Here is a 27,027-nt window from a genome sequence, read left to right on the forward strand (position 1 = left end):
TTTGCAAAACTGCTGAGTGGTCTTTTTCCCCCAAGACAAATACTACCTACCTACCTATGGTCCTGAGTCCCTTTACTTGAGAATGTTTCCTCTGTTATTCCCTCACTCTTTTCTTTTTCTGTACTTTCCTCCACTCCCTTTCCCCAACCCTTAAATGCTGTACCCAATTAGCTAAACCTGGCAAGTTGCCTTTGGTATCAGTCAATCAGGAAAAAAACAGTGGGACGCACATTCTAATGATAACTGAACTGGGTAAGAAGCACTGTTTTTCTTCACATCAGTATCTTCTTTTGTTCTGTTGTTGGTGTTTCCAACTATCATCAGCTTGTTTTTTATTTCACTGGCTGTAACAGAAAGGCTACCCCATGGCACTGCTTTGAATGTGTTTTATTTGTGGCTCTGGTTGGAATCGACTGTCTTGTTCTGGCCTTTCTTAATGATTTTTTTTCCCCACACAGCATCAGTAAACCTTTGATCACACCCATCTGACCTGGCAGTTATGTCCAAAGCATCTTTGCTCTAATTCATTTTCTTTGGCCTGGGCCTTTTTTTTTCTTTTCCACGTTCCCCCTGCTCTCTCGCCTTCTCCCTTAGATTCCTCTTCCAACACACTGTCAGTTTGACTGACATGTCTTCACAGCTCTCAGAGGAAGTCAAAGGAGAAGTATAAAAATTTTAAGACAAGAAACCTGAGACGATGCCTTCCCTCCAGCTGTTTATTTTCCTTTATTCTGACTTCATTTGCGTTTTTTTCCTACTAGACCCTTTCTCAGAAGTTCTGGTTCTGAAGCCATGAAAGCAGCCAGCTCCTAGGGGACCTTTTCTTACTAAAGCCAGATTTCAAGAAGGGTGCCAAGGAGGAGCTTAGCAACCACTGAGGCACAGCCCTGCACTCTGACCCCACCCTGCTGGCCCAGAGTCCTCTCTGGGAGATTCAGAGTGGACTCATTGGGAAGAACAAGGGCTTCGGTCATGACTGCATTTGTCAAGCCCTTCCCCGTTGCCCCATGACTTGGTTAATAACTCCATGAAAGGCACCCATCAGCAGCAGGTCACAGAACTGGGGATTGATCTTCTAAATAGAGACAGCAAAAGTGCTCCTTGGCGGAGGGGTGGATAGAGAGGTGGGGAGCACCTGCCTTCAAATGACTCACAAATGAAACTAACATGCCATTTTCTTGGCCCCAAAATATATTTCAAAATAAGAGAGCAGGCTTTTAACACAGTAATCTTGCTTGTGAAGTGTCTAGAAACTAAGGAATAAATTGTCCACCATTCAGCACTGCATTATTGTAGACGTAGCTATTTATCAGGACAGATTCTCTCCGGTCAGGGAGTATCACACTATTTTCTATTTCCAACAGTAGGAGAGGTGTCTTTGTCATGTTTAGAGAAGTTGGCTAAAAGCCAAGGTTTCTGGATTGCTCTTCTCAGAACCTTAGGGTTGTGAGAGACCCAGGGAGCTCTTGTGGCCCAGACCTCTGGTTGGAAAATTCATCGAAACATCTCCATCTTAGAAACCTTCAGCAGCATTTCAAAATCATCACTGCTTGGAATTTCTTTCTCTATTTGGAATTCATGTGCTGCCAGCTAACTAGAATATCTTGATTTGTGATTAGTGAAAGAGAAAAGGGAAAGCTTGGTACCCCAAAACTGAGGCAACATTTCAGACATTCAAATAGCATAATTGAATCTCTTGAAGCCTTTGTCTCTCACCAGATTTCTTCTATGAGCTCAGAGAACCTTCCATTTGTTCACCTCACCCATACCCTCTGCCTTAAGCCATATTTTTTGAGTGCCATACCACCTTTGGCAATCATACCATCATCCTCTGACCACTTCACCTCTCCACATCCCCACAAGTATTTCCTATTTACCTACATGTTCTGAGATGTAGTCTGCATTACATCAAGCCAGTAAAATGCCTTTTTAAAGACACAGAGGATACCAAGGTCAAGCAAGTTTTTTAAATGCTGTAGTATATACCAATCTTCATCCACTTGGAGAGTCTCAGTTGATGTTAGTGGGCCAGAGGCTCCTAGGAGTTCCCAAGAAGGAAATTTGTTTAAAGCTGTTTAACCTGTTTCCCAGTTGTATTTGACCATGTACATTTGGGAGTGATTGTTTTAATTACCTCTTAGCACCCATATGATTACCGTTCTGTGAAAGCAGCTTTAGGTATTACTGGCTGCTCTCCCTCTGAGACTGGGTAACCCAGAGCAACACACAGGATTTTCACTGAACCCTGGCTCGTGCCTTGGAGTTCTTTCTCAATGACTCAAATCCCCAGCTCGCTGAAAATCTAGAGTCATCTCTCCCGACTTGTAGCCACTTCCCCTCCAAGTCTAGCCCCAAGCCTTCCTCATCGTCTTGAGGAGAGGTAACAGACACTGCTCCTTTTGGTGTGTTGATGCACATGCCCTCTTGACTATTACAAGTAATTAAAACCACACTCCTCTGTATGTTGTCCTGAGTTCACATTTTCTGATTCACAAAGCAGGAAGGCTAAATATACTGTGGCCTACAACATGCTCTTGGGTAAGTGGAAGGAGGGGACGAAAAGCTACCACTTGACCCTGGTAGGATCCCTGAGCAAGTCCTTACGTACTTTTGAGAGGACGGAGGGAAGCTGGGAATTTTACCAACTTAGTGGGTGCACAGAACATGGATCATGAGAGCAGCTAACATTTATCAAGGAGCGGGGCCAGGCTCACCAAGCACAATCTATAGGAGTCTCCTGACAACTTCATGAAAGCTGCTATCATTTCTCCCATTTTACAGAGAGAGAAACTGTAGAATGATGAAAGGCTTTACCCAACAGAGTCACCGCACAGCCTGGATTCAAAACTTAGTTGTCAGATCCTGATTTTGTACTTTCACCCACTAGCCTGTAATCCAAGTGCTGCTGAGACAATGGGGGGCCCAGATGTGATAAACTTTGGAAGAACAGAGCAAAGCTTTTCCCCCATTAGGATCTTTCTCTAGGGAAACAAGGCAGTGTCATTTAAAAATAATTCCATGCCTAGCCATTATCCTATTTTCATTTATTCTACCTCATACAACAAACAAACAAAAGTTAAAAAAAAAAAAAGGAAAAGTTATCCAAAAGTTACTTTCAGAAAAAAATTAAAACAATAACTCTGGGAAAGAGAATTAGCTGCTGATACGTTTAGAAACGAATCAGAACAAGGAAAACCTCATCTATTCTTTTCCTAAAAGCATGATAATTATTCCAGAAATCACGAGTGCTCATCTCCTCCCCCACCACACACTTTCTCCCCTATTACTTGCTCTGTAAAACTGATAATTTCTGAAGCCAAGATGGGAATGGAAATTAATTTGTCATTTAATTTTTAATAAGTTAAAGACATCTCAGTGACACAACCAATCAGTCTGCACGTGCATGCCGGAGGAGTCCTTGAGGAATCCTCAGATGGAAATGAAATACAGCATCAAATGCTGCATCTGCTTGAACTGGAGCACTGGAAAGATGGAGCTGCTTAGAAGGGGAAAGGGGGCACGTGGGCGTCTCCATGCAACTCAGAATGCAGAGGAAGTCTTTGTCTCAGGCAGCTGGAGACAGCCAGGGATCCAACCCACCTGGGGTTGCCTTTGTACTAAACAGGGCCTATCGCGTGTGGGCCTGGATTCTGGGCCAGGGACACCAGGCGCTACCCAGGCAGATCCCCCGGACAGGCTGTGGGTTGCATCTGCAGGTGAATTCCTTGCTATTTGTCTTTGCTGTGCTCGCAGTGTATTGCTCTTCACTCTCAATAAGTTGCTTTCTTTTCCTTGTGGCTAAACTTACCATCCCGGCATGGCTACTCATCATTGAAATATGTCCATCTCTCAAAGGACTTGGCTACCAAAAAACGCTTCAAGGTGTTTTTCGGTCATGATTCTAAAACTATACCAAAGGATTGGCCAGTACTGTCACTAGTCCTCCAGCAGCCTGCCACGGAGCAAGTCTGCTTGAACTCATTGCTCTCCAGGCCTCGGAAACTTGAGCAATCACATAGGAGCAGTCCATTGAGTCCCACTGACCCCCACCCTAAGATCCATCCATAGCTTCTCCCATGCTTTTCTTTCCTCTTCAGTGACTTCAGTGTTTCTAAACCACTAGCCTGCTCTCTCTCTCTAGCTTCGCTGCCTGTATGTGGTCTTTTGAGTTAATTCTTATTTTACACTTTTTCTAGTGAACGATACTAATGTTCAGTTTTTGGACCAAGACGATGACGATGATCCCGACACAGAACTGTACCTCACGCAGCCATTTGCATGTGGGACAGCATTTGCCGTCAGCGTCCTGGACTCGCTCATGAGTGCGGTGAGTGGGTGGGGGTGCGGGAGTGGAACACCTCCAACCTCCAACATGAGAGGCACGGGGCAGGATCTTTAGCTGCAGTGGAGAGCAAAACCATGCAAAGCCTGCAGTCTGGAAAGGGATACTGACGTTAATCAAACTACAGGCATACCTCCTTTTATTGCACTTTGCTTTATTGTGCTTTGCAGATATTGCGTTTTTTACAAATTGAAGGTATGTGACAACCCTGCGTTGAGCAAGTCTGTCGGCACCATTTTTCCAACAGCATTTGCCCACTTTGTGTCTCTGTGTCTCATTTTGATAATTATTGCAATATTTAAAACTTTTTCATTGTTATTATATTTGTTATGGTGACCTGTGATCAGTGATCTTTGATGTTACTATTGTAGTTGTTTTGGGGTGCTGCAAACTGCACCCATATAAGACGGCAAACTTAATCGGTAAATGTTGTGTGTGTTCTGACTGCTCCACTGATAGGCCATTCCTCCCTCTCTTCTTCTCTCTTTGAGCCTCCCTATTCCCTGAGACACAACAATATTGAAATTGGGCCAATTAATAACCCTACAATGGCCTCTAAGTGTTCAAGTGAAAGGAAGAGTTGCATATCTCTCACTTAGTATCAAAAGCTAGAAATGATTAAGCTTAGTGAGGAAGCCATGTGGAAAGCTAAGACAGGCCCAAAACTAGCCCTTTTGCACAAGTTAGCCAAGTTGTGAATGCAAAGGAAAAGTTCTTGAAGGAAATTAAAAGCTCTACTCCAGTGAACACATGGATGATAAGAAAGCAAAATAGCCTTATTGCTGACGTGGAGAAAGTTTTAGTGGTCTGGATAAAAGATCAAACCAGCCACAACATTCCTTAGCCAAAGCCTAATCCAGAGCAAGGCCCCAACTGTCTTCAATTCTGTGAAGGCTGAGAGAGGTGAGGAAGCTGCAGAAGAAAAGTTTGAAGCTAGCAGAGGTTGGTTCATGAGGTTTGAGGAAAGAAGCCATCTCTGTAACATAAAAGTGCAAGGTGAAGCAGCAAGTGCTGATGTAGACGCTGCAGCACGTTATCCAGAAGATCTAGCTAAGGTAATTAATGGAGGTGGCTACACTGAACAACAGATTTTCAGTGTAGACAAAACAGCCTTTTATTGGAAGAAGATGCCATCTAGGACTTTCATAGCTGGAGAGGAGATGTCAATTCCTGGCTTCAAATCTTCGAAGGACAGGCTGACGCTTCTTGTTAGGGGCTAATGCAGCGGGTGACTTTCTGTTAAAGCTGATGCTCATTTACCATTCCAAAACTCCTAGGGGCCTTAAGAATTATATTAAATTTATTCTGCCTATGCTCTAAAGCATGGCACAACAAAGCTTGAGTGACAGTACATCTATTTCCAACATGGTTTACTGAATATTTTAAGCCCACTGATGAGTCTCACTGCTCAAAAAAAAAAGATTCCTTTCAAAATATTACTGCTCATTGACAATGCACCTGGTCACCCAAGAGCTATGATGGAGATGTACAATGAGATTAACGTTGTTTTCATACCTGCTAACACAACACCATTCTGCAGCCCATGGATGAAGGAGTAATTTTGACTTTCAAGACTTATTTTAAAAACACATTTCATAAGGCTGTAGCTGCCGTAGATAGTGATTCCTCTGATGGGTCTGGGCAAAGTAAACTGAGAACCTTCTGGAAAGGATTCACCATTCTAGATGCCATTAAGAACATTGATGATTCATGGGAAGAGGTCAAAAATATCAACATTAATAGGGCTTTGGAAGAAGTTGATTTCAATCCTCATGGATGATTTTGAGGGGTTCAAGACTTCAGTGGAGGAAGTAACTGCAGATGTGGTGGAAATAGCAAGACAACTAGAATTAGAAGTGGAGCCTGAAGGCGGGACTGAATTGCTGCAATCCCGTGATAAAACTTTAATGGATGAGAAGTTACTTCTTATGGATGAGCAAAGAAAGTGGTTTCATGAGATGGAATCTACTCCTGGTGAAGATGCTGTGAAGATTATTGAAATGACAACAAATGATTTAGAATATTACACAAACTTGGTTGATAAAGCAGCGGCAGGGTTTGAGAGGATTGACTCCAATTTTGAAAGAAGTTCTACTGTGGGTAAAATGCTATCAAACAGCATCGCATGCTACAGAGAAATCGTTCATGAAAGGAACAGTCAGTTGAAGCTGCAAACTTCATTGTTGTCTTATTTTGAGAAATTCCCACAGCCATCCCAACCTTCAGCAACCACCACCCTGATCAGTCAGAAGCCATCAATATTGAGGCAAGACCTGCCACCAACAAAAAGATTACGACTCACTGAAGGCTCAGGTGATGGTTAGCATTTTTTAGCAATAAAGTATTTTTTAAGGTATGTACATTTGTTTTTTTTTAGACATAATGCTATTGCACTCAATAGACTATAGTATGTGTAAACATAACTTTTATATGCACTGGGAGACCAAAAAACTCATGTGACTCGCTTTATTTTGATATTTGCTTTATTTTAGTTATCTGGAACCAAACCCACAGTATCTCTGAGGTTTGCCTGTGTCATACAAATAAACGTTTGATTATAAATTCTTGAAAATGTGAGGAAAACAAGGAAGGCTATGAAATAAGTGAGCACTTGGCCTGGTCTTGGGATCAGAAAAAGATTCCTCAAAGAAATAAAATATATTTTATGTCAAGAGCACTCAATACAGAGGGGAGATTTTTGTGTGGAAGGGTATCCCCGAAGAAGGAAAGCCAAGGCAAAGGCCTGGTGGGGGGAACCTAACAGTCTTAGGGAAGCCAAAGAAGCCTGTGTAGCTGGACCACAGTGAGAAAGGGAAAGAGGAGGATGAAGCAAGTTTGCACCCATAAGACCTTGAAACCCATTTTCATGGTTTTGGTCTTTTTCTTAAGAGCAATGAGGAGGCCTTGAAGGCCTTTATGCTGGCAAGTGATGTGATCAGGTTTATGTTTTCAGGGAAGTGCCTTGGCTGGTGCATGAAGGATGGCTCGGGAGGCAAGATGGCAGCAGGAAGTCGCAGTTAGAGGCTGTCATAGCAGAGCTGGAGGGAGGTGGATGGATTTGAGTGGTGTTCGTTAGTAAAACTGATATGACTTGGGAATAGATGGAATATGAGCAGAAGGCAGAAGAGGGCAAAGTATCAGGAGTGACTCCTAGGTCACTGCCAGTCACTGAGACAGAGTCCTGGGAGAGGACCAGGCGTGAGGGCCAGGCCTGGCTAGTTCTCTACTGCAGGGAAGGAATGGAGCGGTGGCAAAGAGGAGGGTGGGCTGGCCAAGGGATCAAAAGAATCTTTGGTTTCTTTTATAACTTGGTATGTATCAAATAGTCAAAGCATTTGTTTTTTGACTTTTGAGACCAAAAACAAATAACAATTTAAAAGTAGGTCCCACTTTAACAGAGCCATCTTGATCTGCAAAAGGCAAGCAGACATTAGAACAGGTCATAACCTGGGGATTGTGAAGTGTTCCCACTGAGTGTCTTTATTTATTATATAGAAAAGCCTCTTTATTTTGGAATTCTCAAATTCGCAATTTGTGAAAATACAGACATAGACTGGATAAAAACTGACCTTTGGAGAATCCATGAAAAAGAGTTTTATTGAACGCATTAAAGCCATAAACGTAGCTCAGAGAGTTTTTATACACATACATTTCTTAAAGTGCTTAAGAAGACTATTCTCCTGAATGTGTTAAACAACTGATGTGCTAATTGTACATTATTCTCATCTATTCATTAAACCTAATCCCAGAAGGACTTCTATTTGAGGAAAGAAAAAAACATAAAGCTTTTTAAGACTAATTTAGGTTATTCTATATTCCTGAATGTGGTCCAACTGCAAGCATATCATAGTTAAAAATCAGAATTATGGATTTAAAAATAATTATGAAATGACATTCATCTGAATTAAGGTTGACTGGGCTTTATGCTGTACCATTGCTTTCCAAGCCAAGAAGGAGAGAAAATGGTCCCTAGAGAAGGGCATTCTTGGTTTCCCAGGGCTCATGACCTTTCCGATGGCCTGAGGATACTGAGCCTAACCTTTCTACCTGCTAGTGGTGTTGGGCTCAGTTTGGGCAAACTCCTAAAGCAGGCCAGAGGGAATGATAGAAGCTATAGGATGTGCTCATTCACAGTGCCATAATCCCTGTAATAGTCCTCGTAGTCTCCAAATCCAGTTTCAAACAAATTTCTGTTATTCATCTCTTTGGAAATTTCATTTTACTTCTGATCCTAATTAGAGAGATTTCCGAACACTGTTCTCACTAAGAGGTTATTAAACTGTTTACAGTAGGTTTTTTTTTAAGAACTACAAAATACTTCACTAAAATTTTTAAAAATCCAATTTCATAAAATTATTTATGTTTCTACTTATCAAACATTCAGTATATTCCAGGCAGGACCAGCTACATAATTTGCAAGGCCACTTTTTCAGGAATTGTTAAGAATTTCAAAATAGGTGACAGAAGAACATTAAACCAAATGAGGGGCCCTTCTGAGCATGGGCCCTGGGCAGCTGCACAGGCCACACATTCATGAAGCCAACCTTGGTTCCAAGAAATAAAACTGGTTTTAGGCACCAAAGAACTTCACCTGTACACAGCCAAGGGGGCACATGGTGACCATGGGTTGGGGGTGGGGGACGCATCTGGATTTGAGTTGTGCAGCTGTCTTTCTCAGCATCACTAGGGAGTCAGTTTTTGGAAACTCAGATGAGAAATCAAAGTGGATTGGTTTGAAGTTAAAAAAAAGCTACCTCTAATGTCCTTTGAAATGCAAACTAAAATGTTTTGGGAGAGGTTGGCTAAGGCAAGTATGGATACAATAGTCTGTGAGCAGCATTTCTTCTGAATTCCAGCCTAGGGAAAGAGGGTGTCAAGGAATCTAGTAACTGTCATTGTAATTATCATCAGCAGCATCATTTATTTAGGGTCCAGAACTGTGTGAAGCACATCAGCTACAGTGTCTGACCTTTTGGACAATAATGTGAATAAACCTGGTTTAAGTGTTGAAGCAAGACGTGTTTAACTGATCTACTGATGATAGTGACTTTTCAAATCATTAATCAAAATGCCTATCCAATCATTCCAGGTCTTGTTTTCATTGTCTAGAATGAGAACAGTGTAACTTGTTCCACAGTGAGGTCTCGAATCCAACAGACGCAGTTGGATCTAGACCTTCTGATAAAATGTTACCTGGGATTTATTTGCATTCCACCCAACCCTAATTTATGAAAAAATAGGAGATCAGTCAAGTACTGAGGCAGTAACTAGAAGGAACTGAAAGGGTTGGCAGGAGTATAAATTGAGAAAGTGAGACTCCTCCAAACAGCAGGAACAGGAGGGAAGCTTCCATCTCAGGCCTTCATTTACAGCAACATCATGACATCCACACACTCATCTCTTTAGATGTCGATGATCTCCTTTTTCCAGCACTCCTCCCAAAATTGCCATTTAATTATGTGTCTAAACATTCCCTGAATATTGTCCTTCAGAACTCAACTCCTGCTGCTTACTGCTTCATTTGTTAAAAGAAGAGTGTTTTGATTCATCACAGGCATTCCTGGGACAGATAGGGATGTTACAGACATGGCCTCATGGCTTTCTCCTGCGAATCAACAGCAGAAGCACATGATGAGAGGGGATAATTATGCTTATGGGTATATGCCTCTAAGAATAAGATTGTAATTAAGAAATGTATTTTGCAGATTGATACCAGCTTGCTGCTCACATATACACACAAAAAAGATGAAAGGGAGCCTCTGTATTTAGAGCTGGAACTAACACATGAGTATTCAGATTTCTTTTCCACATAGCCACCACTTCCCCCTACCCTCACCCCCAACTGGAGTTCCACCTGGACCCTCCCTACAAAGAAAAGAGAAGTCATGGACACAAGAGCCAGACTGCTTGAATGTGCATCCCAGCACCACCATTTACTGGCTGTGTAACCTTAACCTCTCTGTGCCTTGGTTTTCTCATATTTAAAATCGGGATAATACCTCGTAGGTCTTATAGGATTGTTGAGATGATTCAATGAGTTAGGTTGTAAAGGGACTAATGCAGTGCTGAGCACAAGACAAGCTCTATATGTATTTGTTGTTATTAATCAATACATTTATTGGGCACTTATTAAATGCCAGGCACTATTTACCAGCTGGGGATTCAGCAGTGAAGAAGAAAGATGAAGACCCTGCTGTCATGTTGTTTGAAACTTCATTCTAGTGGGTGGTAACTGTGTGTCACGGTAACATGTAAGTGAGTAAATAAACAGTGTCAGATGGGAATAACTGATTCAAAGAACACAAAATAGTTTGAACGGGTGTGGAGACCTGTTTTAGCCACAGTGGTAAGAGTCAAGCTGTCTTAGGAGGTAACTTTGAAGTTGACACTGAAAAATCAGAAGAAGAGGACACGGTGGGGCGAGGGTGACTGGCTTTCCCAGGCAGAAGGAAGAGCCAAGACAAAGACTGAAAAGTGGTGATGAGCTGGGTTTGGTTTTTCTGAAGGAGTGGTTGCAGCCCATCATGGTTGGAATGTAGTAGATATGGGAGAGGGATATACAAGAAGCTGTCGGACAGGCACGGCCATCGCCGTATTGTGAGTACTCTACTGAGTACAGACGACCACGTCCAGTCAAGTTTTAAGTCTGGGGTTAGACACTGCAGTCTTGGTTAGAGGAAGCACCTTCTTTTGGATACCACCAGCACCCTCATAATGCCACTGTTTCCTGTGTGGGCTGGCTGGGAGGACAAACCCGTCACTGAGTTGATTCCTGAAGTACAACCCCTGATTATTTTTCTGTCCAACACCCCATCCTATTGCACTTATTTCAGGAGAAGAAAGAAGGAGAAACAGCACAGTTCTGTTGGCATGAGTGCCTGGATTGATATCTTGCTTCTAATAAATGATCTAACATAGAAGTCTCAAAACAGCACATTGTGGGAGACACATCCCATAGACAACTTCTGCATTTCCCAAAGTTTCTAGTTTTAAATGGAATTTGTTGCCAACATTTTAAAATTATAAGATTTTACATAAAATATGGATTTCCAGCTTCTATTAATTTTAGTCAAAAGGCAGATTCACAGATTCCCACAAAGCAACAATTGGCTAGAGCTGAGCAGTGCTCCCTTTAGCCACAGTCCGCACTGTACCCTGTTACATACCACTAGGCCTGCTTCATTCATCCCACTGGTGCCTGCTTGTCCATCCCACTGAACCAGCCTTACCAGTCTCCTCCTTCTAATTTTGTGAGCTTGTGTTACAGTGTCTGTGGTCAGACAGCATCCTCTGTCTTCTGGCCATTCTCTGTCCTCTGAGTCAGAATGTTGAGCACATGATGTCCATTTTCCTTGAGCCCTCAACCTTTCCCACAGATGTCTACCACACTGAACCATCAGTATTGAAGGAGCAGTGAGGATACAACCCCTTCTTGGGAGAAAAAGGGACATCCTACTCTAAGGGCTAATGCATTCCAATGCACATAGCTTGATAGTGTTGTCACTTTTTTAGAAAATAAGATTTCATGAAGTTTCAAGTTTGTAGGGTCTACCTAATCTGGGAAGAATAAAGGAAAAGCCATACCATAACAGTATAAAGAGAAAGGGCAGAGAAAAGCCAAGGCCCCCTTTGCCAGTGCACTCTATCTGAGAAGCATTATAGGCTTCTCAGAGGATGTCATCCTATTGAGGGATCCTTGCTGCCAAATGCCCCAGGAGCCAAAGAGAAACTTCAATATAAGCATTATGCCACTGCACCACAGTGCCCACGGTGGGTGTTTGCATGTCCAATGAATTAGTATTTCACAACAAAGGCAATGACTTGGAGGAGGAACAGTGTGGCACTGGGCCATGAGTTAGGACTTATAGCTTCTGGTCCCAGCTCACCAGCAGCCCCATGTCTTTTCCACTGTCTGGGACTCAGTCGGCTCTAACTGCTAATGGGAATGATATTAACAATTCCTCTCCACTGTAGAGTGATCAGGTAAGGACTAAAGTATATGAAAATCTTTCACAGAGCAGACAAATATTTCTTAAGATCAAATGTAACTACAAAGAAGTAGATTTATTATGTATGTGTGTGTTTGTACAAGTATATGTACATATATGCGTGTGTGTGTACTTACACTCACACGCATATATACACATACGTATATATATTTATAATGTTTCTGTGTTCTATTCTCTAATATCAGAGAGCTGGCCTTTGTTCGCCAGAAATAACTGAACTTATGTTGGTAAGACTGGAGAAGGTGACCATCTAGAAGATGGACCCATGTGATTTACTCTCTTAACCATACTTGTGTGAAGGGCCCAACCCCTGAAGTGTGTTGCGGAGAAGACCAAGTTCTTAGTCAGCCCAGGCTAACCCAGTGCCATGTGAAGTCAGTCACATAAACAAATTACCCCTCCGTGGTCCTGTTCCTTACTCTCCACTCCAGAGCCTCCATTTCCAGTGCTCACCAGCAGAGACACTATCCAGGGGCCGTCTTGAGGCAGATGAGCTAGCCCCGTGTCAGCGTGGCAAACGATGGTGTGTTCTGCTGGACTCAGAACATACCACCGCTGCCACATCAGGCCAGGCAGGCCTGGGATTGAAAAAAAACTCAAATACTTCTCATCCCTCATGAAAGAAAAATACTAAAAATAAAAATCTACACCATGAAAACTAGCAAATATAAAAAATGGCAGCTATGACATGGAAAATGACAATTTTAGAGCAATTATAAACGAAAGGCAAAGTGCCATTAAAGTTAAGGCAATGTTATTAAAAGATGTGTTAATTTTCAGTTAAATTTTCTATAAAAGACCAATTAGTTTAAAAGGCTTGACAGCGTTAACTGTGAAACATAAGCTCTGGTAATTATACTTTAAAAAAATAAAAAGAGGAAGATGCTCCAGCGTATTGGAGACACGCGCTCAGAGGGCGGCACAAAGCGGGCTAGATGGCGCTGCAGGCTCAGACTTCCCTGTTGCAATCAGTTCGTCCTCCCCCAGCATTTGTTGGTTTCCTCCATGCCTGTTCTGTCTACTTTAATGATCTGCGAATCATCCAAGTTTAGAGGCCAAGGGGGCCACACATGTGATCTGGGCCAGCCCTCTGATATTAGAGCTGAGAACACAGAGGCACGGGGAGAAGGGAATTTTCTAAATTGGTTGCATTGCTAGTTGGTTGTTCTTTTTGTAAACTACTATTTATTGAGTATTCATGGCACGTTAGAAGTTCACAAAGTATCTCATTTAACACCACCTTATAAGCTGTTTTTTTTTAAATCCCTGTTGTATGGATGAGGACTCTGAGGCATAGAAAAGTTAGGCAGTTTTCCCGTTGTCACTATTTAATGGCAGAATAGGGATTTAAAACCATACTAGCTGAATCCTGAAGTCTGTAGGCACAACCAGGGGCGCCGTGTTGCCTTACTTAGAGGAAAGGCTTCCCTGTCCAGGTGTGGAACCTTGACCTTGGCAGTGGGAAGAGGGACTCCCATATCCCTTAGACTACACGGGTCTCCTGTTTCCTGGCTCTGAACAGGACCCTAACTCTGTTCTCATAAGCTCCCCAATGCCCATGTGACACAGGAACAGCCATAGCAAAGGCCTCTGCCCAAAGCATCCCTGGAGACTAGTCCTGCCTGGGTGAGAGGTTCTGTGGACGAGTTCCTCACCAGGATTCTAGCACAGGTGTAGTGAACATGGGCCATGGTAAGGCACAGAAAAGACTAGCAGTATAATAGCTTAGGAGACAAAGGATCACACCTACATATTACAATCCTTCCTTCAGAATTTTTGGTTTCTTCCATTTTGGTGTTTCTGTTAACCCAAAGAAGAAGTGTGCCTTCTGTGTCAGATGAGTTGTAGGGAGGTTTGTTCTAGCTGGCACATCCTCCACAGGAATCGTCTTTGATAATTTGAAGTCCTAGCACCTGGTTTGCCCTATGATTCTGAAACAGCCGCTTCCTGTGCAGGAAGCCCTGGATTTTGTGCTTTATTGCAGACTGCTGTATGCTCTGTGAGCGGTACTCCGATGACGTAAAGAAAATTTGTGCCCTCCAATATGACTGATTGTGCATCCTTTTTCAGGGAAAGCATTGTCTTTCCACCAAGTTACTCAGATCACAAAAAGACCTTGATACTCATTCAGAGTACACCTGTATGCGGTGCTCAAAGGACTTCTCTGCAGCTGAATATTGAGGCATCAAAACGTGAGCAAGAGCGCTCAGCTGACAGAAAGACATCTTATTCTATGTCATAGCAGATACTGCTGCCCACAGCACTGCTCCTTGATGCCTGCGTGGAAAAGTCAAGGAGAGAGGTCTGGGATACAGTACCAGCTCAGAGGGCAAAGAATTGCGTTCAGAGTCGTGAGCAATTCCGGAGTTGTTCAGGCACCTTTGAAACCCTGTGACCCACCCTGAAATTATACCCATTGATGGGCAGTTTTGAAAGTGACACATTCTTTCAAAAGCATAGAATTTCAGGCCAAACCAAGACCCAGGGATTAGTAGGTGCTCACTAAATGTCGGCGGCTGACTGATAGAAAAGATTCTGCAGTTTCAGCGTAACTGATTTCAACACAGAAGGGGAAACATGTGAAGGTCAAATCCTAAAGGTCTTACAAAACAATAACCTGTCATGCTGACCTTCTAGACTTATCATTGCAAAGCAGAACTTATAGTGTTCTTTGTTTAAAAATCGACTGTGTTTTCATTAGAAAAGTTATTCATGCTCAGTGTGGAAATTTGGAAAGCACAGAAACAAACAAAGAAGAAAATTTAAATGAACCATGTTCCCAACACCCAAAGATAAGCATGGTTAATATTTTGGTATATTTACTTCTAGATGTGTAGATAAATGTGGAATCATCCAGTTTTATGTCTTGGTTTGTCTTTTCTTTTCACGGTTAGTGTTTTATCCAGAGCATTTAATCATGTCGTATTCCTGGGTGTCATGATTTGCAAAGCCTCCACAGGACTTCATGGGACTCCAACACATGGGTGTTCTGGAATCTGTTTAACCATTATCTATTGTGGGGCATTTTGCTTTTCAAATTTTTGATTGTAACAATAATTAACCCTGCATAAACATTATTATACATGAATCTTTGAACAAGTAGCAACTTATTATCTTGAGGTAAACTTACTGGGATTTTCACAAATATGAACATTTTTAAAGCTCTTGTACATCTTGCCAGATTATCTCCCAGAAACATTTGTACCAATTTGTGCTACATCTCTGGTGTGTAAATGCCATCTCATGCATTTTCGCTAGGAGGCCCTTTAATTGTGTTTCGATCTGTGCAAAATCATATAAATACACATTGTCTTTTGTGAATTCTATAGTTTTTAATGCTTAAAAAATGCTTACCCAACAAGAGAACTAGCAGGTATCCTGAGATCAGCTAAGTATTCAGCTATATTTTCATCAGGTTGTCTGTGGGTACATTTTTTGCCTTTAATTATTTTATAACATTTACCTCCTTTTCCCCCTCAGCTTTATTGAGATATAATTGACTTATAACATTATGTAAGTTTAAGATGTACAAAGTAATGATTTGATATATGTGTACATTGCAAAATGATTACCACAGTAAGGTTATTTAACACATCCATCACCTCACCTAGTTACAATGTATATGTGTGTGAGAACTTTTAAAATCTACTTTCTTAGCAACTTTCAAATATACAGTACAGTGTGTTAACTATAATCACGATGCTGTACATTACATCCCCAGAACTTATTCATCTTGTGACTGGAAGTTTGTATCTTTTGACCCCCTTCACCCATCTCCCCCACCCCCCACCTCCCACCCCTCAACCCCCAATCTTGTCTCTGTTTGTATAAGATCAATTTTTTTAGATTCCACATATAAATGAGATCATACAGTATTTGTATTTCTTTGACTTATTTCGCTTAACATAATGATCTAAGGATTCAACCATGTTGCTGTAAATGTAAATGTAAATGTAAAAAAGAAGGATTTCCTTCTTTTTACGGCTGAATAGTATTCCTTTGTGTTTATGTATACACACACATATAGATACACCACATTTTCTTTATCCATTTATCCATCAATGGACAGCTGGACACTTAGGTTGTGTCCATGTCTTGGCTGTTGTAAATAATGGTGCAATGAACATGGGAATGCAGAAGATATCTCTTTGAGATTGTGATTTCCTTTGGATACATCCCCAGAAGTGGAATTGCTGGATCATACAGTAGTTCTATTTGTAACTTTGAGAAGCCACCATACGGTTTCCCATAGTGGCTGTACCAATTTACATTCCCACCAATAATGTACAAAGGTTTCCTTTTGTCCACATCCTTGCCAACATTTGTTATTTCTTGTCTTCTTGACAATAGTCATTCTAACAGATGTGAGATGATATCTCGTTATGGTTTTGATTTGCATTTCCCTGATGATTAGTGATGTTGAGCACTTTTTCATGTACTTGTTGGCCATTTGAATATCTTCTTTGGAAAAAATGTCTCTTCGGTTCCTTTGCTCATTTTTTAATTTGATTTTTTGTTTTTTTGCTATTGAGTTACATGAATTCTATTTACTTCTCTTTTTTTTTTTCCTTTTTTTTTTTTGGTGAAGAACATTGGCCCTGAGCTAACATCTGTGCCAATCTTCCTCTATTTTGTATGTGGGACACCACCACAGCATGGCTGACAAGTGGTGTAGGTCTGCACCCAGGATCTGCACCTGCGAATCCCAGGCTGCCCATGAGGAGCATGCGAACTTAACCACTATGCCACTGGGCCGGGCCCATCCATTTACTTCGTTTTTTAGAAATTTAAAATAAATATATTTTCACAGTAGAAAGTATATAAAATATGTAAAATTATAGGAAAAAATAAAAATTAATAAGAATTTTTTCACCAAGAATTAATCACCAAATAAAATTTTGGGGTGATAAGTATATTTATTTTTAAATAAATATAAATATATCAGTTGAGGTCTGCACTTTTAACATGAATTTTATATCATGGTGTTTTTGGATCCTGTTTTTTTGAATATTTTAATATGATATCATATAATTGTTACCATGCCATTAAATATTCTCTGAAAGCATAATATTAATATATGTTCAATGTAAGTCATGTAAGTGTATCATTTTTTATTTAATCATTACCATATTTTTGAAATTTTTTTCCAGATAGCAAGTTTCCCCTAAATCATTTGTTGAGTAAACATTCCTTCCTCATGATGCTTTTCTTATCATATTAAGGAGTGGATCAGCAAACATTTTTTTTGTAAAGGGCCAGATGGTGAATATCTTAGGCCTTTGAGAGCGGTACAGACTCTGTCAAAACTACTCAACTCTGCCATTATCACACAAAAGCCTGTTCATAAACAACTGGGTATGTCTGGGTCCCAATAAAACTTTGTTTAAAAAAAGAGGTGGCAGGCCAGATTTTGCCCAAGGGCAGGATTTGCCAACTCCTGTTGGCAAAGGTCTTATAACTACTAAACTATGGTTCTCATGAATCCATTCTGGTTGATTGATCTTCTAATTATGTTGTCCAAAACGTTTAGTTATGAAATCTTTAATATTTATTCTAATACCTGGGAGGACAATTTCATAAACTGTTTCCAGAGGAAATTTAGCATAATTGTATCAAGTTTAAAAAACATCCAGTTGAATCTGTAATTAGGCAGATATCACACTTAAAAATTTTACTAGAAAAATATGACATCATGTCGTCCAGTTTACATGTTAAGGAACGTGGAATTTCTTTTTCTAATAATTTTCTCTGTCTCTTTGTAGATGATCATTTCTTTGCTTTTTAAAAAACAGTAACTGTTCTTCTTACTCATGTCCAGTGACTGTGGTATTAAAGAGAGCTTCCAGAATAATAGTGTTAATTCTCAAACATATATGACATTATATTCTCTTTCTTTTTTTTTTTTTTAAAGATTTTATTTATTTATTTTTCCCCCAAAGCCCCAGTACATAGTTGTCTGTCATAGCTGCACATCCTTCTAGTTGTTGTATGTGGGACGCGGCCTCAGCATGGCTGGAGGAGTGGTGCCTCGGTGCGCACCCGGGATCCGAACCCGGGCCGCCGGCAGCGGAGCGCACGCACTTAACCGCTAAGCCACGGGGCCGGCCCTATATTCTCTTTCTTATTTCTAATTTTATTTCTGTTTTTTTTTCAGTTATATTTGTCATAGGTTTATTTTATTTTTTCAAAGAAATATTTCATCATTTATCAATTCACTAAATATTCTCTTGCTATTTCACTAATTGATGCTTTATTACTTTTCATCCTCTTGCTTTCTTAGATAAAAAAGAACAATAAAAGACAATTCTTTTAATGGTTAGAATTGTTTATTGTAATTCTTTCTTAATAATAAAAGCATTTAAGGCTCTGAATTTATCTCTGTAGCTTTGGCCTCAATCCATAACAGTTTTATATGTCATTTTCAGATAGTCGTTAATTTGTAAATACTCTATATTCTAAGTTTGATTTCTATCTTGACCTATAGTTATTTAGGATACTTTTTTTAAACACTTGGAAATGTTAGGATATTTACTTTTGTTTCTAGTATTATATTAATTTTTTAAATGTCGATTGTACAGCTCATACTTTATTCTATATATTGAAATGTTATACTTTGGGCCATTGATCATTTTTTTGTAATTGTTGTTTGGAAGCTATCTGAAAATGTTACAAAGTTTAGCACAAATCTACTAAATCACTCTTGTTATAGCCTTAGTTTTCTTTTATTTTGGTCTGTTAGAGCTGTGAAAGCTAGAAACAGTGATATTTCGCATATCACCGTCACTTATCACTCTCAATCCATATTTATTTTACTGTAATTGTTAATTAGTTTTGCTTTTTATATTTCAGTTATATTATTTTGCCCATAAATAAGTTACATCTTTATTATAAATACGAACTGTCAATATAAAGTTAACTCACTTAATGTAATATTTTAAAATTTTCCCTTGAAATATTCTTTTCTGTGCCTGTTTTGTTTTTTCCTGTTTGTCTCTGAAGATATGAGAGTTTGATTTTAGTTATTGAACAAGTTGGAGAATCTTTGCCATTTTATCAAATCATTTATCTCATTTATGTTTAGTTATATAATATAATGCTATAATTTTGCATTATGCTTTACACATGCTTCTATAATTGTGTCTTTTATTCTCCATCTTTGGGTATATGGACGATATTTTGTATGCTTATTTTCTCTAGTGATGTGTAAACTATTCATTCTATTTTTATCTCTAGTTAGTAGTTACCAGACATTCTATAAATATACTTGAAACTATATTTTCTAAGTATTATTATCTAGGAAAATTCAGTAGCTCTTGAATCCTCCCTCTATAAGATCAGGGAGTCTATTACATGCCTTTATGTCCATCTTCCTCTCTCCTAACTCATTTTTCTGACTTTTACAAATAATTTAATGTTACTGTATTCATAGGTAATTTTACGTCATATTCTTTTCTTTTAAGAATTACTTTTGACATTTGCATTTAGTTTTGTAATAATATATACAATAGTTTTTTTAAATCCATGTTTCAATATATTTCACCAGTATTTTTAAACCAAATATGCTCATTTTTTAAATTTTAAAAGTTTTAAATCGTCTTGAAGGAAGCTGATTTTTGTTTCTGAGTATTTTTTTTAATGAAGTAAATCAATAAATGCTTAGGTACTCAGAGATTCAAAAATACTTCTGTTGCCTTCACAAATAATTGACAATTTAGCTGCATGTAGAATTCTTAGAATAAATGTGTCCTTTCAAAACTCAGTTGATGTTGCTCTTAAATTTTCTAGAGAAGTCTCTGGCTAACCTGATCTTGTGCTTTTTTTTCCTTACAGCATTGTGTTAAGTCGTTTTTTCTTCATTTAATATTTTAAAATTCAAATATTCACCTAGTCCAGGTCTAGGTGTCGGACACATTCACTTGGTGAACCATTTTTATCCTCATTCTCAGTTCATTCTTCAACTCAGGACAGGTTGTATTCATTTGTTTCCTTGCTTGCTCATTTTTACTTGCTTGAATTTTGTTTACAGCCTTAACTTGTGAACACTTGCTATTTATCAATTTGATCTCTGTTATCTTTCATCAATATCTACCAGCATTCTTGTTTAAAAAAAAGAAGAAAGGAAATCTCTACACGTTTCTCTATATACTTTAGGCCAACTTCTTAGTTTTACTTCCACATCACTGATTTTGCGTGTGTGATTTTTAGTTCTACAACTTACAGCTGCTTTTTTTTTATTGTGATAAGAACAGTTAACATCAGATCTACCCACTTAACAAATTTTTCAGTGTACAGTACGGTATTGTTAATTATTGCTTAACAGATAAAAATCCGACTATTACAAGTTTAGTTACCTTTTAGCTATTTCCTTTTTTTAACATCTGTGTTGAGATATAATTAACATCATGCAATTCACCCATTTAAACTGTACAATATCATGGTTTTTGATATCATCACAAATGTGTACAACCATCACCACAGTCAATTTTAGAACATTTTCATTATCTCAAAAAGAAACTCCGTACCCTTTTCACTACCCCCGCTACCCTTTTGTCCCCCACCCCCAGCCCTAAGCAACCATTAATCTACTACCTATCTCTATAGATTTGCCTCTTCTGGACATTTCATCTAAATGGAATCATATATGTAGTCTTTTGTGACTGATTTCTTTCACTTAGCATAATGTTTTCAAGGTTCATCCGTGTTGGAGCATGTACTAGTACTTCATTCCTTTTTATGGCCAAATAATATTCATGCATGGATATAACACATTTTGTATATGCATTCATTAGGTGATGGACATTTGGGTTATTCCACCTTTTAGCTATTATGAATAATGCTGCTATAAACATCCATGTACAAGTTTTCATACGGACTTTTTCATTTTTCTTGAGTATATACATAGGAGTAGAATTCTGAGTTATATGATAACTCTATGTTTAACCATATGAGGAACTGAGAAACTATTTCCCAAAGTGGCTATATCATTTTATATTCCTACCAGCAGTGTGTTAGGGTTCCAATTTATCCACATCCTCACAAACTCTTGATATGATATATCTTTTTGATTATATTGGGTGTGAAGAGGTATCTCGTGGTTTTGATTTGCATTTCCCTGATGATTAGTGATGTTGAGCATCTTTTCATTTGTTAGTTGACCATTTGTGTATCTTTTTTTGAGAAATGTTTAGTCAAGTTTTTTGTCCATTTTTAAAATTGGGTTATTTGTCTTTATGTTATTGAATTGTAAGTTTTTTTAATATATTCTGGATACTAGACCCTTATCAAATATATGATTTGCAAACATTTTCTCTCATTTTGTAGGTTTTCTTTTCACTTTCTGGGTAGTGTACTTGGATGCAAAAAAATTTTTTAATTTTGATGAAGTTCAATTTATCTGTTTCTTTCTTATGTTGTCTGTGTTTTGGGTATCGTATCTAAGAATCCAATTTCCTAAATGTAATTTTACATTTAGATCTTTGATCCATTTTGAATGAACTTTTGCATATGGTGTGAGATAGGGGTCCAACTATTTTTCTGAGTGTGGATCCCTAGTTGTTGTAGCACCATTTGCTTAAGAGACTATATTCTTTCTCCATAGGATGGTCTTGGCACTCTTGTTGAAAATCAATTGACCAAAAGTTTACTTCTGCCTCTCGATTTGATTCCAGTGGTCCATATGTCTATTCTTATGTCAATACCATAGTGTCTTGATTACAGTAGCTTCATAATGTGTTTTGAAAACAGGAAGTGTGAATCCTCCAACTTTGTTTTTTCTTTTTCAAGGTTGTTTGGTTATTTGGGATTGCTTGCAATGTCATATGAATTTTAGAATCAGCTTTTTCATTTCTGTAAAAACGGTCTTTGGGATTTTGATAGAGATTGCATTGAATCTGTAGATCATGTGGGGGAGTATTGCCATTTTAATAATAGTAAGTCTTCCAGTCTATGAACATGGGATGTCTTTCCATTTATCTAGATTTTCTTTAATTTCTTTCAACAATATTTTGCAGTTTTCAGTGTACCAGTCTTGTACCTCCTTGGTTAAATTTATTTCTAAGTATTTTACTCTTTGTGATGCTTTTGTAAGTGGAATTGTTTTCTTAATTTCATTCTCATATTGTTCATTGCAAGTGCACAGATACACAAATGATATTTGCATATTGATTTTGTATCCTGCAACCTTGCTGAACTCATTTTTTACCTATAATAGCATTTTAGTGGATTCCTTAGGATTTTCTATATGCGAGATCATGTTCTCTGCAGATAGAGATAGTTTCACTCCTTCTTTTCTGATATGGATACCTTTATTTCTTTCTAGCCTTGGCTAGAACCTCCAGTGCTATGTTGAATAGAAGCAGTGAGAGCCAACTTCCTCCTCTTGTTTCTGATCTTAAGGGGAAGCATCCAGTCTTTCACCAATAAGTCTGATGTTAGCTGTGGGTTTTAATACATGCCCTTTACCAGGTTGAGGAAATTCTCTTCTGTTCCTAGTCTGTTGAGTGTGTTTATCATGAAAGGGTACTGGATTCTTTGAATTATTTCTTATCACATCCATTTTAATTTTAGTATCTAACAAAAAGTAATTCAATAGTTGTATGAAGTTAGTTTTCCTATCATCTGATCTTTTACTTGTTATAGATACTCTGTTTGTAAAATTTTTATTTTGATTCCAAAACACATGCTTCCTAAATTTTTCTTTTACTTCTTCCAGTAACTATTTAGCCAGTTAAAAAGATGCTTTTCTATCTTAAACACTGTGGTTCCTTTTTAAAAAATATTTATCTCGGCTCTTTTTTTCTCTCGCTACCTTTGAGCAAGGAGAGGTCTGGTTTTCAGTATACGAGGTCTTGGATGGTCTGCTGTCCACCTTGGGGGGTGCTAAACTCTTCCCCTCTGTCTTGATCTACAAGGGTAATTATAGCCCAAAGGCCTTTGTCAAAGTTCTGTGTCCAGTACTCACTTATTTAATGTGCTGCAGGGCTGGAGGTGGGGCCTCCTGCTTCTAATGATGGGTTATCAGACTATAGGGAAGAGGATTTACCTCTGAAAACTTTGGGAAATGTTCATATCTGTGCCCTGAACCAATCTCCACTAGAATGCACCTCTGGTGGCCTGTCCTACTGCTGCTGTCCCATCCCGGGACGCAGTCCCCCGTGACCCTCGCTGTGCCATTCCTGAGTCTAAATGGGGTCTTAGAATGGAGGCAGACTGAGAAGTGTGGATTCAAGGGTAAAATGAATAGCCTTGGTTTGCACACACTCCTAAAAAAAATAGAAAAGATTTTTTAAAAGGGAAGGTTAGGAATGAGCTGACTGTCCCTCTCCTCAGCAAAGGCCCCAAGTCTCTGATATCAGGCCCGAAGTGTTGATTAGTGCTTCTTTTGCACCAAGCACTTTTCTAAGTGCTTCATGTGTATTAAGTTAGATAATCCTTATAACCACTCTATTATGACCTTTTACAGATCAAGAAACTAAGGCACAAAAATGTTAAGTATCTTTCCAAGGTCCCGCAGCTTCTGAGTGGTGAAGGCAGCATTAAACCCGCAGCCTGACTCTCATCCTTAACCACTCCAGCAACATTTCCTCCTCCTTGGCCGTGTTCTGCTTCTCTGCCCCAGCACATCTGAGCTCTGGTGGAGGATACGTTCTCCTTACGGTCAGGCACATTCTGAATGATGTTCCCGGTTTCCTTTGCGGTTGGAATTCTGTATCACTTTGGGTGTTTTTGTGAGTATTTCACTGAGGAGAGTGAAGCCAGCCCCCGCTAGCAGCTGTCCTCTTAACTCCGAAGTCCTCATGGGATTCTTTGCTTATAAACTTGATCTTAGCAACAGTGCTTATTTTACGGGTGAGAAAATCTACGCCCAGAATGATTAGGCTGCCTCTCCCAAGACACAGGCTGCGTCATGGCAAAGCACAGTGAGATCTCCTCCCTCCCTGGTGTGTCCCCACTATGTCTTTTCAGGTAAACTGTCTAAGAAACTGCTGAAGTAAAAATGCGCCCGTCAATTCTAACCTGTTCCCAAAGGTCCATACATCCTCAAGTGCCCCAGGCAAAATTTGGTTTGATTTTATTTAGCCTGTTGGATTTCCTCTTACACTGGAAAATGAAATGCAGGCCCTTAACTGAGATTTTTCTCAAATTAGACCGGGTGACAAATGTCTTTTGGAGCTCTTTTATTTGACATGCTATTAATTTTTTTAAAACTCCCATTGTTTTATTCCTGACAGACCTGTTATGTTTTAGATGTGAGACAAATGTACATGTAGAGGAAAACTTCTCTAATAAGCTATTTTTGCCTCAGACTACTGAGGTTATTTGAAAAATAAAACCTCAAAAGGTGCACACACCAGGACATCCACGTTGTCATAAATTTATCTGGCGTATTTAATTGATAGAGACTTTTGGGTTAGACCGTTATCAAAGCATGCCATAAATTGTTGAGCGTGTGGCCTTAAGGATGCTCTAGCATCTCATTCCCATACAGAATGAAGTTTTGCCACTGTTGAGGGGAGATGGCATCCTGGCAGATGGGTGACAGGTCCTGAGAGGCAGTCCTGCTTGGGTTAACAGCCTGGGCAGGCTGCATTTTATTACACACGTCCTTGTAGACACATAAGACTCGAAGAGGGGAAGCAGTATTTGCATCCCTACTAGCACCAATTATGGTAAACACCAACCATTTAGACTTTAGCCCTTTAGTAAAAATCCCCTGAATTGGTTTTTAAAAGTCAGGCTCTCATGGCAGAACCAAGTAGGAGAGAAAAGAATAGAATAATTGGAGGCTGCTGTCTAATTGGAGGCTGCTGTCTTTTCACTTCCCACGTAAAATTATTTGAAGAGACAGGCCAGAACTTTAAACAGGAGATACCAAGAAAAGTTGTAATGTAGATGTCGGTTGTCGTGACTTTGGGGTGTTTGCTTAAAGGACTCTTCCCCCATCTTGCTCTCTCTTCCCAGACATACTTCAATGACAATATCCTTACCCTGATCCGGACCCTGGTGACCGGAGGAGCCACGCCAGAGCTCGAGGCTCTGATTGCTGAGGAGAATGCACTTCGAGGGGGCTATAGCACCCCCCAGACGCTGGCCAATAGGGACCGCTGCCGTGTGGCCCAGTTAGCGCTGCTGGATGGGCCCTTTGCGGACTTGGGGGTGAGTTCATGGCACAGAGGTCTCCTGAGCCTGCTGTTTGGGAATAGCTTGTCCAAATGAACTGGGTGCCTGACAGTGACACACTAAGCAGCTGTCTTTTCTATCTTGTACAGTAAACAACTGTAAGAGGTGATGTTGATGGTTTACTGTGTATCAAGCACTGTGTTTTACGTATAGTCACTCATTTTTATCCTCATGGCTACACTTTGATGTAGGTTCTGTTATCAGACACTCTAAGGAAACTGAGGCTCAGATAGACTGAAGACTGGCCCTCTCAGGAATTCGCACCAGGAACCCTGGCTTCGGAGCCTGTGGGCTTACTCACTCCCCTCAGGTATCCTCAACCATGAGATAGGAGGCAGCAGGTAATTCCAACATGTAGCCAAGGCTGGGGATGCTTTCTACAGGGTCTTAGCATAGCTCAGGGCTACTTAACCCCGATTGCACATTAATAGCCCGTGAGGAGCTTTTAAAAACCATTGATGGACATGCCCAGACTCCAGGATTCTGAATTTCTGTGTCTGGGTATGACCCAGGCACTGACGGCTTTCAGAACACCACCGGTAATTATGTGCATCCAGAACCACTGGGCAAACACACAGCATCTCATGCAGATCCTTTAATGTCTCCAATTGCAGACCTGGGTCTTCTGATTTCTAGGCTGGACCCAGTCACTCTTCCCCATGCCCTCCCTGCTGCAGAGGTGACCAATGCCTCACTTTGAGTTCCATGCACCAGCCTGATTCAAGCACTTTGGCAGAAGTATGCAGTCTTGACCTTTATTCCCAGCCCTGCTCCACGAATGTGTTCACAGCGTGGAGCCACAAGCCTTGGGAACCAATAAACCCATTGCACGAACAGTAGTGTTGCTCAAGGAAAGCGTCACTTTCTCCATTTCTTCTGAAACCCCGATGCCAACTTGTACCATATTTTAGTTTGGTTATGAGCAGGGACCTATGTTAGACTGGGCTTTTTTGAAAGGCAGCTTCCACAGCTAGTGGCTCTTTTTGTCTGTCATTTACTGACTGATACACTTTAGAAGGATAAAGACTTTAAATAATGGTAAGATTTGGTTCTGTTTGTGTTCTCTAATATGATGCCCCTATGGAAATTCCAATGACAGGAAGGACAAATGCAGTCACTTTATTCCCAGTGAAGCCATTCTTCAGTGCCCTTCCTATAATAACACCTACCTGAAGCCACCTGGCTGCGTGAAGCCAGCATTTCCAGCGAATGAATTTGCTTTCACATTCCGCATCAGGCCCCAGACTCTCGGGAGGTGATTGTGAACTGATTAGAACTGTGAATCCCAGTTATTCAGCCTGCAAACCTTCAGCTCCAGGGGAAACACATTCTCTTCCACCCTCGCCATCTCTGAGGTCTGCAAATTGTGCTTTTCACACAGTCCTTCCCTGAAAGAGTCTGTCACCGTAGTACCTGGTGAGGTCTTTTCTCCTTGCAGTGATTTTCATTATCACTCGAGCAGTTTTGACAACACGGTCAGATCCCAGTGATTACAGC

General features: G+C 40.0%; 1 protein-coding gene across 2 annotated transcripts in view; it reads left to right on the forward strand.

Moving 5' to 3' along the window:
* The window catches only part of KCNMA1 (potassium calcium-activated channel subfamily M alpha 1), a 711,162-nt gene that overhangs the window by 679,215 nt on the left and 4,920 nt on the right, over positions 1-27,027 (forward strand). For both annotated transcript variants that reach the window (XM_004426905.3, XM_087431991.1), the window contains 2 exons: positions 4,197-4,327; positions 25,312-25,506. In XM_004426905.3, the coding sequence (XP_004426962.1) occupies positions 4,197-4,327; positions 25,312-25,506 (326 nt within the window). The remainder of the gene's footprint in view (positions 1-4,196; positions 4,328-25,311; positions 25,507-27,027) is intronic.

The sequence above is a fragment of the Ceratotherium simum genome, chromosome 6 (assembly GCF_057802395.1).
Source record: "Ceratotherium simum simum isolate JZ-2026a chromosome 6, ASM5780239v1, whole genome shotgun sequence".
Lineage (NCBI taxonomy): Eukaryota > Metazoa > Chordata > Mammalia > Perissodactyla > Rhinocerotidae > Ceratotherium > Ceratotherium simum.